We start from the raw sequence: 17,508 nt of genomic DNA, 5'->3' as shown, positions 1-17,508 counted from the left end.
ATTTTGGTACGAATGTTGTCGGAAAAAATGGCACCGAGTTGAGATCGGCCAGCGGGGAGTATACAAGGTGTCCAGGCTAACTTTAGCCAAGGGTTAAAAATAAGATATTTGAGGTTGGCCAGGGAAACCACTCGCGTACAACTACCAGCCGGCTTGCACATCTAGGCAATTTTTTGTATTGCTATTAAGGAGTAATTCAGATAATTTTTCTAAATTCGTAAATACTGACTTTAGACGGCAGATGTGAATAGCGAAGTTGGAGAGCACCTTCAGAAACCCCCATTCTATTTATTTGTGGTAAAGAAAGCCTCATGTGTATCTATTTTCAAAGCTCCAAAGAAAGTCCGCGAAATAGAAAAAAAATCCCGTGACTAGCGCATTTGCGCGCCACGATTGTGCTGCTCTCAATCCTGGCTTGAGTGAACGAAATCAACTGCTGGTATGGCGCGATGACTCCACTGCTCTGGCAGGCCGATACATCAACGGTGGGTGCGACGCCCGCGTGAGCCAGTCTGCAAGCGTGATGGCGCAAGTTGCGCCATGGCCTCAATGTTAAGAGTCGGTGAAAATTGAGCAAGCAGTGAGTTCTGCATGATGTGGCCGCATCGACATAGGCTACAGTGGGGTCTTCTCCAAAATTGTCTACCTGAGGCTTGCGCCCTGACTTCTCTGCGGTTCCCAGCCCTTTCTGGATGCAAGTGTTTAGGGGGGGGGGGGGGGGGTCGAATTGCAGTAGGGAAGGAAGGGGAGCACCTCCCGATGGAAGTCTTATTGGTTGGCGATATGTGTAGAGAAGAGAGTTGTGCGTGACCGGCTGGTGTGCGTGAGAGGCAGGCCGTCTGGACTGTGAGCATCGCCTCACGGAAATGTTCATAAGTGTTGTGGGCTCCAGTCTTGAGTAGGTGCACGGCAGAGGCTCTGGAAGGAAGGCGCAGAGCTGTTTTCGTCGAACTGCGGAGTAAAAGGGCCAACTCGATGGACACATCCTAGGCGCACGGGCGTACGCTGGTGCCTGTCTGCGCATGCGCGATGCGTGAGCGGGGCACAAACATGTCTGCATGTCAGATATCGGCATTAGCGCACGTCGGAAGTGGGTTCCGGTTTACAACAACAATGGGAAGACTTCCTTGCTAGTGAGGGGTAGGTCAGGCATAGCGTATATGTGGCTCTGCTTTAGTAACTTATGCTTGGGCGTGACAAAGGGTGTTTCATGAAGGCCTGTTCTCCGATGTGCTACTAGACGGACGAGTCTAGTAGTTTGTTGAGTGTGAGTCTGGAGGGCTTTGATGAGCGACATTGATCGCACAGTCCTTATCGGAAACAGCCACCTGCTGGTGCTGTGGCGCATCGCTTGTGCGAGGGCAGTTTGCGCCGTCGCACTCGAGAAGGGTCTCCCAATTAAGCCTCTTTAGTGGGGGTGGGGTGGGGATGTGGGATAGAGAACAAAGCTTGTCACAGTGTGGGCACTAAGGATTCATTAAAGGGTCATAGCGAGCAGCCACTGTGGGACAGCAGGTGTTCGTCCGTAGCTTTGCCTGTGGAGGGAACTAGCGATGCCTGTTTCTGTAAGTTGATAATTTTTCGAAACCGCACAAGAGGTCAGCTAGGCTCATTAACTGGGGAGGACACAGAAATAGGTGCCCGGAGGATAAGTGCTTTGGCAGCCGCATTCACAGCTTTGTTTCCAGGGAGTCCCTGATGGGCCGGCACCCACACGATGAGTCTAGGCATGGGTTCGGCGTCTCTAACGGCGTTGTAGAGTATGTGATAGGCTAGAGGACATACCTCGCCATTGACATAGCTCTCGCAAGCGAAACGCGAATCTGAAATGACAGCCTTGCATTGGGGGTCTGTGACTGCGAGGGCAATAGCGACTTCTTCAGCCCGGTGGGCATTCTCGGCGCGAAAGGAGAGCCGATTGATTTGCAGTCACGTAAGAGGCAGGCCGGCGAGTACAAACCAATGGGCTCTCCTTCCGTGCCGAGGATGCCCACCGGGCTGAAGAGCCGACTACACTCATATCCTATTCTCCTGTCCAGCACACTTGCGCCCTGCCTCTTGGAACCTTAACAGTCCGCAACAGTGGGAGGCTGCTTTGTCCAGCACCGGGCCGAATCTCCAACTTCGGCTGGTGACCTGGCCAGAGGACGTCGTGACTAGGCACGGCCTGGACGCCACAACCGGCTGCCTAAAGGCCGCCCGCAATGCTGCTGCATAATTTTCGTTTTTTCTAGGCCTTCAAATTAAGAGTTTTTCGCCACCACCCATTGGTTTGCAAGTTCTGGTGGACTACGGCTGCCATGTAATGGCCCGATGTAGTCGGACCTGTGACGTCGACATAGAAAGCGCCAGGTTTGGAACCATGTTGCGCATCCAGCGCTCGAGCACGCGCTGTTCTCTGGCTTTTGTGTGTGTGTGGAGTCATGTTGTGTGGCACAGGTTGGATCCATAGCCTGTGCCGCTACAGCTGCGGGATATGGAGTGGTCCCTCCGGGACACAGGGTATGCTTATGTTGAGGCGACTGAGTAGATGGCGTCCTGGTCCCGTCCCAAACTCCCTTGAACGTCCCGTGGACGTTTAGTGACATCTGCGGGACGTCCAAGGGAGTTTCAGTGCCTATTGGGGTCTGCTGCAGTCTCGTGCATTGACTCATGAGATGAGCCTCTCGCAACTGCGAGTAGGTGCTGAGCACCCCAGGGCCGTGAGGTCGGCCGTCGAGGCGGCAATCGGAAGGTCCAGAGCTCGTTTCACGACTTTGTGAATAATGACGTCTAACTGCTTTCTGTTAGCTGCACTCAGGCGGAAGTACGGCACCAAGTACAGGATACACCAGTGACATAAGCTTGAGTGAGACGGAGCACATCGCATCCGCGCAAGACACCGCGCCGGTTAGACACGCGTCGTAGCATACGGCAGATCACTTCCCCCACGTGCTTGATTTTGGTGATGGTGGTGTCGGCTTTTAGCCAGCGGTGAATGTGTGAGCCCAAGACTGATCTCGTCAGCCTGACGCACAGGACCCTCGCAGAGGGTAATGCACATCGAGGTGAAGTCGGTCTCGCAGGGACAAATGTGTAGTAGCTTGGATTGGCTAGGGCAGCAGCGAGCCTGCATGAGTTGGCGTAAGTCTCGACTATGGTTGCGGCTTGCTGGAGGTTGTCATCCATCTCACCGCCATTGCCTTAGTTAGCCCATAGTGTTACTTCGTAGGCATACATTATGTGGTTTAGACTCTGATGATTCTGAGGAAAGAAAGCGCGCATAACTGGCTCCCTGAGTCAGTGGACGCCTCAATCGTGCTGTGAGCTACATGGCGGTGGTGAGAGAGATGTGGGCTGCATGCGTTGGCGCTGACAACGTTGTGGCAGACACACGGCACTGCAGCAACAGGTCGCAGCGTGACTTCACGCTGGTTATGCAACCGCGAGCTTTCGCTACATATATCGTGGCATAGCCAAGCTAAGCCACTGCCAATTTTTTCGCTACCCTTAGCAGGAAGCCGATGAGGGTGCACGGGGATAGGGCAAAGAGGGGTTACAGGAGACAAGTGGGCCCTTGCGATCGCGCTAGGTGGCCAGGAGCCCTTGAGCCCCCGACGACCTCACTGGCCCAGGTCACCATCCCAGACGGCCTCCCATCTCTCCTGGTCGTCAAGTCTGAGAAAAGGGGGAGTGGAACAATTAGGACAGGCCCTAAGTATGTGATTGACATCTGCCCTGAGGTGTTGACATAATTTGCAGGCCGGATGATAGTCCCCTGGGTGCATGAGGGAGTACAGGAAGCGGTTCAGAAAAGTGTCTGTCTGAATCCGTTGCCAAATGACTTGGGTCAGCCTTACTGAGTGATTTATTAGGAGTGGAGTAAACTATTTGGGAACCCCGGCAGTGGAGCGTAATTTCGTGGTATGTCTTCATGTGTTCTTTGGCGCTGCGGAACTAGGGGAGGCTGTCCTCGGGCGTGATTGTGTGCGGCCGACTTCCCTGCACGTCCGTAGTGCGCAGGAACCCAGGCGAGTGCAGTGAGCCGATGAGGTGCTGCAGCACTGTTCATGCTAAAATTTTTCAATGAACTTCTGGCACGGGTGTTGTGCGGCAGTTAGTAAAAAGTCGATTTCGGCGCAGCAGTCAGTGCAGGTCACGAGAAAGGGTGTTGAAAGTGATTTATTTCGTCGGCTGGTGCTAGGAGCGTCCGAAGAGCAGGACGAGTTCGCAGTGGCGCGTCTGTGGGAACATGTCCACAGGGCAGGCGAGCAGCAGGCGGAAAGGGGGCCCCACCTTGCGAGCCCGGGCCCGGCTGTCGCAGAGCCTGCACACCGACAACAACGGGGCGCATTTCTGGCAGTCCATCTGAATGGCAATAATTTTACGGTCTATATAATAGAACATAATTTTCTTGATATCGCCTGCAAATGTTACTGCAATATCCAGCCATATTATGGATGGGTGGATAATGTGGAGCCCTTCTTTTTGTGGTCATTATTTAGAAGATATACCAAAATGAAAGCCACACTACAAGAATGTTTATTAAAATAGATGTATCTTTTATTTTCCCATTCATTACAATTACTTCATAATGCACAGTACCACTTACTGTGCAGCACTTTCGCGTTCGTACAAGACCTGCCTGACTCCGTATACTGCCGAAACATTCACTCTAAATAAACGCACAAGAGCCTTGGAGGAGGAAGTTGTTAGTGTGGGAAGCACAAAAAACAGTGATGCCAACAAGACGTCTTCTCAGTATCCGGAGCCTCTCGTTCCAAAAACGGCTCACTCATTTTTATGCTGAAATTAAGCCACGTCACGAATGACGACTGCGAAATTTGGAGGTCATGGGATCGATTTCACTGGTGTACCCCCATGTAGGAAAAAATTGTCCAGCAGCGTTGGCAACCGTTCGAAGCCCGCAGCCGGCCATTCTGGCAACCTAGGTAGGTACCTTGGTCATGTGACCTCGTAGCTTCATCACAATCTTCCCACCGGACTGTGTGCGAACTGACCACCGTGGCAGGCGGCAGTTAATGACTGGTCGTGAGAGGTTGCTCAGGAAGAGCAGCCCCATTGGTGGCAGTAACCACCATCACAGGGCAGTGGCGCATCACTTAACTGGTGCACCACTGTGCCAGGAGTGGTATGAGGAACCCCAGGGATCTATGAATGTAAAATAGACAGTGACCAATCTGCTGTTGTGTTGTGTCCCCATTGCGCTAAAAATCATTATGTCTGAAGACCAATCTGCATATATCGGCATTAACCCACTAATGCTATCACGTCATAATCTTAAGGCGGAGCTTAAATGACTATAGACACCTAATTTTAATGCGACAGTGTTAAAATTAGGTTCACTAGGTCCAGTTTTCATTCAGTACGAACCAACGGAATGGCTTGTATGGTAGTTCAGTAGTATTCCACACACAATAATATGGTACTTAGACGCATCGTTTTCCATTTGCCGGCGCTTGAAGCAAGTGGGACACATGTGTCCCACAGGTTCCGGCACACCTAATTTTAATGCGACAGTGTTAAAATTAGGTTCACTAGGTCCAGTTTTCATTCAGTACGAACGAACGGAATGGCTTGTATGGTAGTTCAGTAGTATTCCACACACAATAATATGGTACTTAGACGCATTGTTTGCCGTTTGCCAGCACTTGAAGCAAGTGGGACACGTGTCCCACAGGTTCCGGCAAAATACTCCCGGAAAACAACATCCCCCAATTTGGAAGTAGGAAAAAACGTCCCCAAACGGGTGCCACCAAACATCGCGTAACCCCCTCTGATTTGAGTACCTGCCTCGCATGGAGGTGGGAGGTTCAACCTGCACTGCTGCCGGGTACCCCCCCAGTTTTGCAATGGGCACAAGTTTTCCCTTGGACTGGTGCTCAGCTTACCTTACGTTTCGTGCAATACCGGTACACAGTGCACTCTAAACTGGATAGCTGCCCCTGTTGCTGGTGTGCTAAATGTAATGGCTGCAGCAGTGCTTTAATTGTGGACCGTTTCCTAAGAGAGTAATGTCAGAAGCTGCCTGGGAAATACTAGACTGCTTTGGTACATGCTACGTTTCCTGTACTTACATAGTCACAAATATTCACAATGACCCTGTAGCAGGGTAGCGGTGAAAGGGGGGCCGTGTTCGAAAACTGCGGAGCCACGACTTCTCCAGTCTCTTAAAAGACCCCTCGCAGTCAGCCTCTGCCCAGATGGAAGAAACAACCAACATGATGTTTATTTATGGTCTATGGGGGTTTAGCTTCCCAAAGCGACTCAGGCTATGAGGAGCACCAACATGACGTTGCCCGCACTGCAGTTGTAACGAGGCCAATTCGGAACTCACTCGACAAAGTTGTCCATGGCTGCTCCTTCAGGCAGGCAGGAGATGTACACCAGGCGCTTTATGTGGCTGTACTCTCGCAACGCCCGGATAGCACGAGCACCTGGCCAAGCAAAACCATCTCTTGCACCACACAACATGTGCACATCCACGGAAAACAGAGAGACTGTGAAGATTGAGTACTCGCTCCGACAGCAATGTCTCTCATTTTCTGAGCCCAGTATGTTTAGAGGAATCCTCCACGGTGAAGTAGGTTTCATTCTAGGTAGTAACTACTCGGTGACACCCACACGAGCGCAGACACGAGGCTAGTTCCGCAGAATAAAAAATTAGTCCCAGTACCTGGGACAGCCGTCCATCTATGCCAGTCCTGTTCAGAGCAAACAAAAGTCCTGAACGCCCAACCAAACCTCTGCAGAGACTGCCGAGCGGCCCAAGCCATCGGATAACGAAGCTGTTCCATTAGTGCCAGCGCTGGTTTGAATCCCATTTGGCGTTAAAAGTATGGTAAGTTTTCTTTTTTTTATTCGGTTGCCTTCCATTCAGAATAAGTTTGGCATTGTCTTGGTTTCAGGTTCAAGCATTTCATGCTCAAAAAAAAAAAAAAAAAAGAGTTGACCAAGGATGTAGACGTGAGACCAGCACCAGTGTTTGACTTCCAGCAACATTTTATTTTGAGCTCCTTCACAGGCAGAGAAGGGCTGCCCGTGAGGCAAAAAGTATATACAGAAAGGCCAGCTCCCTGTCTGATAGCAATATAGATGCGGATCTAAGATTCACTACAATTCAGCAACCTTTTGCGTGAAGCGTGAAATGTTCACGCATGCGTCGCTGATACCTTATCCTGCCTCGGACTGCCTATACATCATGACATGAAATACACTTGGATAAAAAGTGCTCGTGCTTGTCTCCTTTCAACATGTCAGCGTTTTCGAGTTTTATTCACTAGGTATATGTCACACCTAACAAGGCCAATACGCCACCACATGGAGTTTAGTTCGATTTAGAATTCGATTTATGAGGTCTTAATGAGATTTCACTCGCCATAAGCCTCACCAGTCCCCACTAGAGACGTGAGTGCCTACAAAAAACACTGCAATTTTGGAAAAAAAAAACTGTTTTTTTCGTTTTTTTTTTTCAAAGGACAAAAAAAAATGGAAAGAAACATCTAAAATTTCACAATGCAATTTCAAGTTTTATGATTGCTTGCTTTTAGTTTAGGTTTTTGTTTTTGCTTTGAAAACCATTACAGCGCGCATCGTTGAATAATTAGAGAGAAGTCGACATCGCCGGTGCCAGGTAGTGCTTTTAAAACGTTCGTGCTGCGAGTACGCAGTTTGAAGGCCAGGTCACATATAAGATCCAGGCTTGACTTAAAAACACACTAATACTTGAACTCACGGCTGAAGTAGAACAAAATGGCTGCAAATTCTACAGCGCTACACACACGGCATAGATAACATAGCCTCCTGTGCACATAAGCGGTTTTAGCCAAATACAAGCCTAGTTTCTTGATTTTCAACATAGCAGAGTACAGGACATCCCCAGGAATTTGGTCCAGGACAGGGGTCTTCAGTGAAGCACGTGACCCCATCTACCTGGTGGCAAGGCCTTTGCACCAACCAGCCGCTAACTCGTCTGGCTTGCCGACTGCTGCAGATACCACCATCATCCGCCAGCTGTGAACGAAACTGATCATGTTTCGGAAACATCCATACAAGGATTCGCAACAGGCTTTCAGGGGAACGCGTTTGAAAGATAGTGTATGTGCAGTCGAACCTAGCTGTGGACACAGCTTCAAACCATGCTGCTGCGCGTAGTCCCGCATCCAGCGAAAGTGACTCATAGTCCGATATGAAGTGACTTACAGATCAGTTTTCATGTTCTCTTTCTCGGTGCAGAAGAACAAGAAGTTCGTTCCACAAATATGATATCTATATCTCCATATTCGCCTGAAGTGCAAATCATTGTTTATCTTCTCGGTGCAATAGAACAAGAAGTTCGTACCACAATATGGCATCTTTCATCACCTAGAAACAAGCGGTTTACTTTACCCTCACCAACACGGATTCAGAGCAGGCCTTTCCACCACTACACAACTTGTAGAGACAATTCATGATTTTGCAATGACGATTGATGGGAAGCAGCAGATTGACGTAATTGCTGTAGACTTTGCCAAAGCTTTTGATAAAGTGCTGCACAATAAATTAGTTTTTAAACTGGAAAGAGCTGGAATTAATTTGAATATTGTGAAATGGATTAAAGCTTATTTAACAAATCGTAACCAAGTGGTCAAAGTGGATGGTCATGTGTCCGGCCCACTAGCAGTGCTTTCAGGAGTTCCGCAGGGTTCTGTTCTGGGACCATTGTTATTTTTAGTCTATATTAATGATATCTCTGCTGTTCTGGAACCAAATGTACGACTAAAGCTATTCGCAGATGACTGTTTAATTTATTCTACAGTTAGAAACAAGGACGACCAGCTTAGAATTAACAACTCTTTACAGGCTTTAAGCGAATGGTGCAAAAAATGGAACATGGAAATAAATTATTCGAAATCAACATACACGCACATTACAACGAAGAAGTCTGTTCTTTTGTTCCCATATGTCATTGGTGACAAATGTTTGGTAAATGTAACTCAGTTTAAGTATCTAGGAATGACAATAACACAAAACTTAAATTGGGGCACACATATAGAAGAGGTTTGTTCTAAAGCATACCAGAGGTTATGTTTTTTGAGAAAAAAAATTGGAGCATGCTACACGGGATGTAAGACTAATTGCGTATAAAGCTTTTGTGAGGCCAGTCCTTGAGTATGCGTCAGTAGTATGGAGTCCTAAACAGAATTATTTAAAGAAACAATTAGAAAGAGTTCAGAGGTACGCAGTATGCTTTATTTGCTGCCGATATCGAAGGACAGACTCAGTTGCGGATATGCTCTCTTCCTGTAACCTGGATTTATTAGAAACATGACGACAAAAAAATCGGCTGAGGCTATTGTTCCAGATGCTGCAAGGACAGATAAATATTCAGAAGGAAACATACATACAAGCACCAGGCAAACGATGGTCGGATAATTCAGCCTTACAACGCCCGTAGTGAAACTTTCAAACATTCCTTCTTCCCTCATGCAGTTGAAATGTGGAGTGATGTGCATGAATTCGAACGATCTCTGGATAACCACCTGCTTCAAAGTGCCATTTGATGCTTGACTGAATGATGTACCGTTTCATGCTGAGGTATTCAATGCTTGTGAATAGTGCTGTTTTTCTATGAAATTTTATACCCTCTCTGTAAGGACCCTCACACGAGGGTTGACAGTATTGTTAAATAAATAAATAACTGCATATTCGACTGAACTTCGGAGCATTATTATTTATCATTGTGCTGTTGCAAATAAATCTGTTTTTGTCACGTTTTACAAAATTTTCAAAATTTCATGAAATTTTACATCTCTAGTCCCCACTAACCTTACTATAAGCCCTTTAACACCCCATTTAAGGCCTGCAAATAAGGCTAGCCTCACTGGATAAAGTTCTAGTACATCAACTCACCTCTACCCCTGTTGCGGGCCTGCAATACTGTCACGTTGTAGTGACGGCAGTCCAGCGGTCAGGAAGACACCAGAAATACTTGCAAACGAAGCTCTTTATTTGGGCTGACTTGCGCCCGCAAAAGAACTGACTCACTCGGTGGCGGCGTAAGCAACAAGCGTGCTCGTCAATCGTCGAACTACGAATGTCGCCGCTCGCGGCATCGCTGAATTTAAAGCCGGCAAGGAAACTTCCAGATAACAGGTCAAGATCATCTACGGTAATCTGGAAAAACCTAGATGCAGCCTTTCATGGCTGCGAACAATCGAGATTAGTCTGGTCGCTTCTCGCGCCACGAACAAAAGTGATAACGACCCTTTCCTGCTGCCTTGAGCGTTAACGAACACACACTGCAATGATACGTGGCAATACTCCTTCCTGCATGATGACACACTCAGCAGCTCTTTTTTGCGCCCACTGTTTGGTGCGAGCCGCAGCAACAACGCCCCTTGCAGTGGACAAGGAAAACACGGTGCGCTTCCAAACATGCCTTTCTCCGTTCCCCACTGGCCTCACGTGAAGCAAAAGGCAGCCACTCACTGAGTCCTGCACGACCCGGGTTCACCACGGCGCACAGGTCCTCGGCAAACAGCTGGTTGCGCAACTCTGGAAGCAGCAGCTCTGCGCGGCCCACCTGGTACTTCGCGTTGCCGATGCCTGCAACACAAGCAGCGGAAACAGTCAGCTGTTGAGCGTGATGATATTCGCACCCGAGTGGACACGCTGTCTCCTTTTCCCTACACCCAGTGGGGCTTCACCATGCATCATAAAAAACAACTGCTATCACTGCTCACAGCATGCTAGCCACACCACTCTTAGCGGTCACCGTAGTGAAATTTAACGGCTGCTCTGACAAAACAAACCTTCCCCAAAAAGAAGCGAGACTGCCCTCCCACAGTTCACTTTATTGATTCCCTTATAAAAAAGACCTCTAGGCTTCTTATAATATTTCCTTTTTCTGGTTGCAGTATTTCGACTGCCTGCAAAAAAAAAGTCTATTAAAATGTATGGTCACAAATCAGACTCGGAATTTGCAGTGCGTAGAGACCAGTCTACAGGATTTCTCTAAATAACATCTATAGACTTTATTGACAAAAAGATAGGGGTTTAACGTAGTTAAGCCGAGTAGACATGCGAAAGCAGGTGTTCATTCTTCCACTGGAGGGGGCAATTAAGCTCTGCCTTAAGAGCACGACGGGATACCAGTAGAGGGTGAATGCACATGTATGCAGAATTGGTCATTCTCTATTCAACATCCATAGAATCTAAGAGGATTCTGGTGTGGGCTAGTTGGTTCATGCTTAATAAACAGAATCACAACAGCGCTACGGAACGAGGACAGAAGGAACACGAAAAACACAGGACGGGCGCTGACTACCAACTCTTTATTGCGTGAAAAAAACCAGCACAGATTTATACTATTTCCTGGACCACGTGATACACTGTCAGCTAAGGGACACAGCGAAGGAACGCCTCACACGTTTGGCGAGTCATAACACAGCTCGACAGACTCATGGAAAGTGCATGCACTATCAAACTATAGCATTACCAAACTAATGATAAAAGGACTAACAGATACAAAGATGTGCATGACTCAGCTACAGCCTACGACAACTACAGCTTAGATAGGCAAGAAAAAGAGTACTTCAAGGCAAAGCGGAATCTTTGGGCTACGTAAAAGCATGAGAAAAGCATGAAACAATGGCGATGAAAAAAAGGGGCATGAAAAATAAAAGTTGCTAGGCAATAGGCACAGTCAGCAGGCTAAAAGCGAAAACAAGAAACCGACACCAACAAATAACACGGTAAAAGTAACAGTCGTTAAAAAGATAAACTAAAAGAAAAAAGAAAAAACATGAACCACCACCGGCCAAGCAATGAAGACGGTAAAACCACTAAAAGTCAGAGGAGCAAAGTTCCGCATAAGGTCAACAAACAAAACAACGCAAAATAAAACACAACAAGGTGAGGTGTGGGGAAAACCGTTTGTCAGGATGTCTAGCAGTTAAAACGCAAGAATCGCATCTGTTCCAGAAAGGACCTTTCTTTCTCCTGTAAACAGACAGAAGAGCTGCCGATGCACTCGTCCCCAGCCTTTTCAATCAAAAAACCTTCAATAACCTCCCTTTCTATTCTACTCCTTGCGGTCGCCAGAAACTTGGTGTCTGAAAACATAGGCCGACAATCGTGACGGGGTTGGTTACAGTGCAGTACCATGTGGCTCCCAGACTTGTTTTTTACGTTGAGGAAGTGTTCGCTTGCTCTGTCATTGAAGCAGCGTCCGGTCTGGCCGATGTATACTTTACCACAAGTGAGGGGAATCTGGTAGACACCTGCGGATCGACATTCGGTGTACTGACGGGAATGTTTTACTGAGCAGGTCGCCCGCTTCTTCCGGTTCACCATCGGACACACTCTTGCCAACTTACATGGGGCAGAAAACGCAACGTTCACATTGTACCTGGCTGCAACCTTTTTAACATTGTGCGATAGCTTATGGATATAAGGAATTACGGCAACTTGTTTCCTTTCCCTGGGCTCTCTCCTTCCTTCTCCTAGCTTCATTTTCTGTAGTAAGGCTTCGCACAGGACTGCTATGAGGAAAGGTGAGTAGCCAGCTAAAAGAAGGCGTTCAACCTGGTTATCAAAGCTGTAATCAGCCATGTGCTCACAACTTTTTGTTAGTGACGCATGAAGTGCGCTAGTTGCGACTGCCCGCTTGACAAGTTTGGAATGCGCACTGTCGAAGGGGAGTAAACCTTTCTTCGATCTAACGTTGTACGACCAACACACTCGCTCACCACTAAAAACCAGCAACAGATCTAAAAACTGGATCCTGTTCTCTTTTGGCATTTCCCACGTGAAGTTCATTCCACCAGAATAGTCCTTGAACACTCCGACGATGTCCTTGACGGCTTGTGGCATGTCAATAGCCGCTGCACTGTCTAACATGATGAGGAAATCGTCCATGCAACGATAGATCTTGACGATGTGCTTGTCATGTAAACGTTCTTGAACTGCCCTGTCCATGGTGGACAAGAAAAATTCAGGGGGCACTTTGACTGTCTAAAGTGGGTAGAGGCGGAAGCGTTTTCCGCACCACCTTCGCTGTTTCTGTGGCACTGGTGGCGTCACATATATTCGAGTACTAATTACTAAGTGATGGCAAATCACGAATTAATTGTTAATTACTGATTAATGCCTGAATGCTAATTAACTGCTAATTATTTACGCTTAAGCTTCGCCTTTAGGAGTGGAACGCGACAGCGCGTTGTAGCGCTGCCAGGGAGTCCACGGAACGCCACCACCCGTTCGGCGCGATGCCTTGCCCTTTGAACGCAACGCTTTTTGAGGAAAGGAAATGGCGCAGTAATTCTCTGTCATCTCGGTGGACACCTGAACCGCACCGTAGAGGAAGGGAGGTGGGAGTGAAAGAAGATAGATAAAGAGGAGCCGTAATGAAGAAAATGAAAATTGTTTTTGAGGAAAGGAAATTACGCAGTAACTGTCTCACATATCTCGGTGGACACCCGTCAAAATTCAGGGGGGCACTTTTTTGACCTAAAGTGTGGTCACTGATGTGTGGTTAAGATGTTAAGCTTCGCCCCTAAGAGTGGAACAAGACGCTGCCAAGGAGTCCATAGAACGCCATCGCCCATTCGGTTCTACGCCTCGCTCGTCGGTAAATTGGTTTTTGAGGAAAGGAAATGTATCTGTCTCTCATTTGTCGGTGGACACCTAAACCTCGCTGGAAGGGAATGGAGGAGGATGAGAGTGAGTGAAGACACCGTATTCACTAGACCCGCCTTTGTTCATTCCAAACCATCGAGCTGGCATGGCGGAGTGGATAGCGTGCTCGTCTCTCACGCCGAAGACCGGGGTTCGATTCCTGAGCTCGACCAATTTCTTAATCGCTTTTATTTATTTATATGGCCTGACTAGTAAAGCTAATTAGGCTAATTGGGTAATTAAGCAATTAACTAAGCTCAGTCCCACTTACTTGGAGCATCACTATACGATCCCTTCAATTGGTTGTATGGTTACTAGCCAAAGTGCAATTGGCCCCGTTTGAAATTCGCGCACTGTGACGTCACGACCGTTTCCACCAATTGAAAAGCGTGACATTTTCTGTCGACAACTGCTGCTTACAACGATGAGACATTAAAGGCTTCCGCCTTAAAATATCCGAGAGCACCAGGGCAATGGACGAACCAATACAGATTCCCGATTTTTGTATCAGGAACTGCTCTTTGTACGACACTACTGTTGATTGCAGGTAAAACTTAAGTAGGGTGATGAACCTGTCTTGACCTATTCCGGTTGCATTCTGAAAGCTGACGGCTCCGATCTCGTCTATCCTTTGGATAACAGCTGTGAAAAGTCCTTCATGGGGAATGGAATAAAAAAGGTCTTCTACGTCAATTGAAAAGGCCGTAGCAGCATCTTGCAATCCTTGGCGTAGGTCCTCGACAACTTCTTTTCTTTTTCTTTTAGTTTCTCTTTTTAACGACTGTTACTTTTACCGTGTTATTTGTTGGTGTTGGTTTCTTGTTTTCGCTTTTAGCCTGCTGACTGTGCCTATTGCCTAGCAACTTTTATTTTTCATGCCCCCTTTTTTTCATCGCCATTGTTTCATGCTTTTCTCATGCTTTTACGCCTTCTCGCTCTCTTAAATGTTTTTTTATATAGCCCAAAGATTCCGCTTTGCCTTGAAGTACTCTTTTTCTTGCCTATCTGAGCTGTAGTTGTCGTAGGCTGTAGCTGAGTCATGCACATCTTTGTATCTGCTAGTCCTTTTATCATTAGTTTGGTAATGCTATAGTTTGATAGTGCATGCACTTTCCATGAGTCTGTCGAGCTGTGTTATGACTCGCCAAACGTGTGAGGCGTTCCTTCGCTGTGTCCCGTAGTTGACAGTGTATCACGTGGTCCAGGAAATAGTATAAATCTGTGCTGGTTTTTTTCACGCAATAAAGAGTTGGTAGTCAGCGCCCGTCCTGTGTTTTTCGTGTTCCTTCTGTCCTCGTTCCGTAGCGCTGTTGTGAATCTGTTTATTAAACATCCATAGATGGCGACGAGCTAGTCCTCAAACCCCTACCAGCACAGTGGCACAGCGGTTAAGAGATGCACCACCGCACTGGCCGGCAGCTCTTTCTAGCACAGCCACCCGTAGGGATTGTGCAACCCATGTTGCTATTCCCGAGCAACCTGTCGCGCAGCTGGCTCAACGCTCCTCCGAATTTACCCCAGGTCACCCCAGTTACCACCTGAATAACTCTGTGGTTGCTAAGCAACGGCACAAGATCGGTTACGTAGGTACACACCATCACAAGATCCTTGGTCGGTGCTGGTGAGCGTATGAGTGCTTTCGCACTAAAAGTCTATGAACAGCCTACAGATTCTTGCACGCTGCTTCAAAGACCATCATTATTTTAAACTATAAGTGCCGGTCTCAAAACTAGGCACACGGGGAAGGCACTTTTGCTGTGGAACCTGTTTCTACATAAAGCTGTCTAGTAGTGCCCTGAATGCGTGAATCATTGAGAAACTTTGCACGCGCGCTGGAGAATAACGAAAACAAAAGTAGACTTAAGGAATATTCGCAACGGTTTCATGCAAACTGCTCGAAAGAGTATCACTGTTTTACTACTTGATCGGCACAGCTCGTTGCAAAAATATATCACACCTTTCCTGCCAAGTGAAAATACTCCGAGTAGTCGAGCTGGCTTAAAGAGATACCGAAGCAAAATCTTAAAATTGAACAAACACACTACAAATAGATTCTCGGAATGTGATTACACCGAAATCTAGTCGTCACTGGGCATATTTTTCAGCCAATGGTTTTATTTTCGATGTTTCATGAGCGCGCGCCAAGCCCTCACAGCCGGCGCAGTCGAAGAGCGTAGCGAAGAGGCACCCTCCCGCGGCGACGAATATGGCGGCGCCCTTCGATGCATGAAGCCTCACTTCGGACTGGATTCGTCGTTGTTACTGCCTTCTTCAGCGCATTCAATGGCCATAAATGGGCCACCGGTCTGTCACCCATAAGAAAACGTACGAGTAATAAATTTGCTTTATTTTTTATTTAGAGTGACGATTCTGCCCCCTTTAGGCTTAAGAGGGGCGTTGGTTTGTTGACAACAATGGTTCCACTCCTAACCACCAGATGGCGCCACTAGTCTGAATATCGTCGTACGAAGTTTAGAAGAGCAAGTTGCTGGGCTAGTTGGTGCTGTTGCATCGTGGTGGAGCAGCGCAAAGGACGGGACACAAGAAACAAGGAAAGACGTACACAGGCGCTGTACGCCTGTGTACGCCTGTGTACGTCTTTCCTTGTTTCTTGTGTCCCGTCCTTTGCGCTGCTCCACCACGATCGTCGTACCTCTGTTTTAAAAGTGAGAATGTTAGAAATGGCGTAAGGAGCAGGGAAGAATGGTGGGCCTGTTGGTAAAATGGCGTAAGGTCCGGAAAAAATAGCTGCATTTAGCGTACATAAGCGTGCATACGGTTGGTTATGGCATGTAGACAGCATCGATTAACATCTTGACATATCTGTGTACGCCGTGAGCAGATGATACACAGACGACCAGCGGCCAATGCAAAACTAAACACTGGAAAACCCGCGAGTAGCGATGGCAATCGTGCTTCTGCGGGAACGGTGGGCGCGCAGGTGTAATGACGTCTAGTCGCAGCTTCCACAGGCGGCTGCCAGGTGCAACGATACGGCAATAAATCTCGAAAAAAATATGTTATCCGCCTTTTTCGCTGACATGCTTGTCGGATTTATCAATTTTAGCAGTCAAGCTCTTGTTTACAGCAGCTCCAAAAGTTTGGTTCAGTATCCCTTTAAGGAAGTTTATTCCAGCTGGTATCAACTGGGAACTTGTTCCTAAACCAGCTTGATCACTCGGAATATTTTCACCTCAGCCAGATGTCAAACAGTCAACATTCCCTTCCTTCATTTTTCCCCTCTTTATGCCCAACAACCTCCTACTGCTTTGAGTACCATCTCCTGCGTGCACGAACTCCTCAAGCTTCCGCTTCGCTGGTTCGTGACCAAAACTTCACGTCATGAACGCACAGGGTGACTGGCACTACAGCCGCAGAACACCGCATTTAAGCACTCTCGCATGATAAATATATGAACTATGGAAACTATGACCGCACAACCAATGGCAGCAACGGCCATGGGCTTCCGTCTTGGTCACACTAGCCGCGCTGGAACAAACAACTGGAACCACAAACAAACAATATTGCCGCAACCCATTACTGGCGCCGCCTAGTAGTTGCGCTCAGGAGGCTGGCACGCGCTCTTTTTCGCCCAAAAGCTCGCTCGCGAGTTGGTTAGCCGGCCGGGCCGTTTCTGCTGGTGCTGGGACGTTGTGGCAAATATAAACCTGCCTACCTGCTTCTGTGACATTTTGGTGGAGGTGCTGGGTACATCCCATGTCCGAAGAGCTTTTGGGTGCCTCCGAAGCCCCGCTACACACCGTGGACACACCTGTGCACAAGGCCAGCCGCCGCTTGAGAGGCTAAGCCCCCGAGTGTGGACCCCTTCTTTCCTTACCGCAAACCATG

At 47.8% G+C, this 17,508-nt stretch overlaps 1 protein-coding gene across 3 annotated transcripts in view; it reads right to left on the bottom strand.

Moving 5' to 3' along the window:
• Positions 1-4,143: 4,143 nt before the first annotated feature.
• LOC149345312 (tRNA (uracil-5-)-methyltransferase homolog B-like) overlaps positions 4,144-17,508 on the bottom strand; it is an 82,782-nt gene continuing 69,417 nt past the window's right edge. For all 3 annotated transcript variants that reach the window (XM_089546574.1, XM_089546572.1, XM_089546573.1), the window contains 3 exons: positions 10,471-10,587; positions 6,338-6,437; positions 4,144-4,306 (listed from right to left, as the gene is read on the bottom strand). In XM_089546574.1, coding sequence (XP_089402700.1) covers positions 4,180-4,306; positions 6,338-6,437; positions 10,471-10,587 — 344 coding nt within the window. In that variant the 3' untranslated portion in view covers positions 4,144-4,179. The remainder of the gene's footprint in view (positions 4,307-6,337; positions 6,438-10,470; positions 10,588-17,508) is intronic.

The sequence above is a fragment of the Amblyomma mixtum genome, chromosome 5, assembly GCF_055824585.1.
Source record: "Amblyomma mixtum isolate Tamu chromosome 5, ASM5582458v1, whole genome shotgun sequence".
Lineage (NCBI taxonomy): Eukaryota > Metazoa > Arthropoda > Arachnida > Ixodida > Ixodidae > Amblyomma > Amblyomma mixtum.
This window is presented reverse-complemented; position numbering and strand designations above follow the sequence as displayed.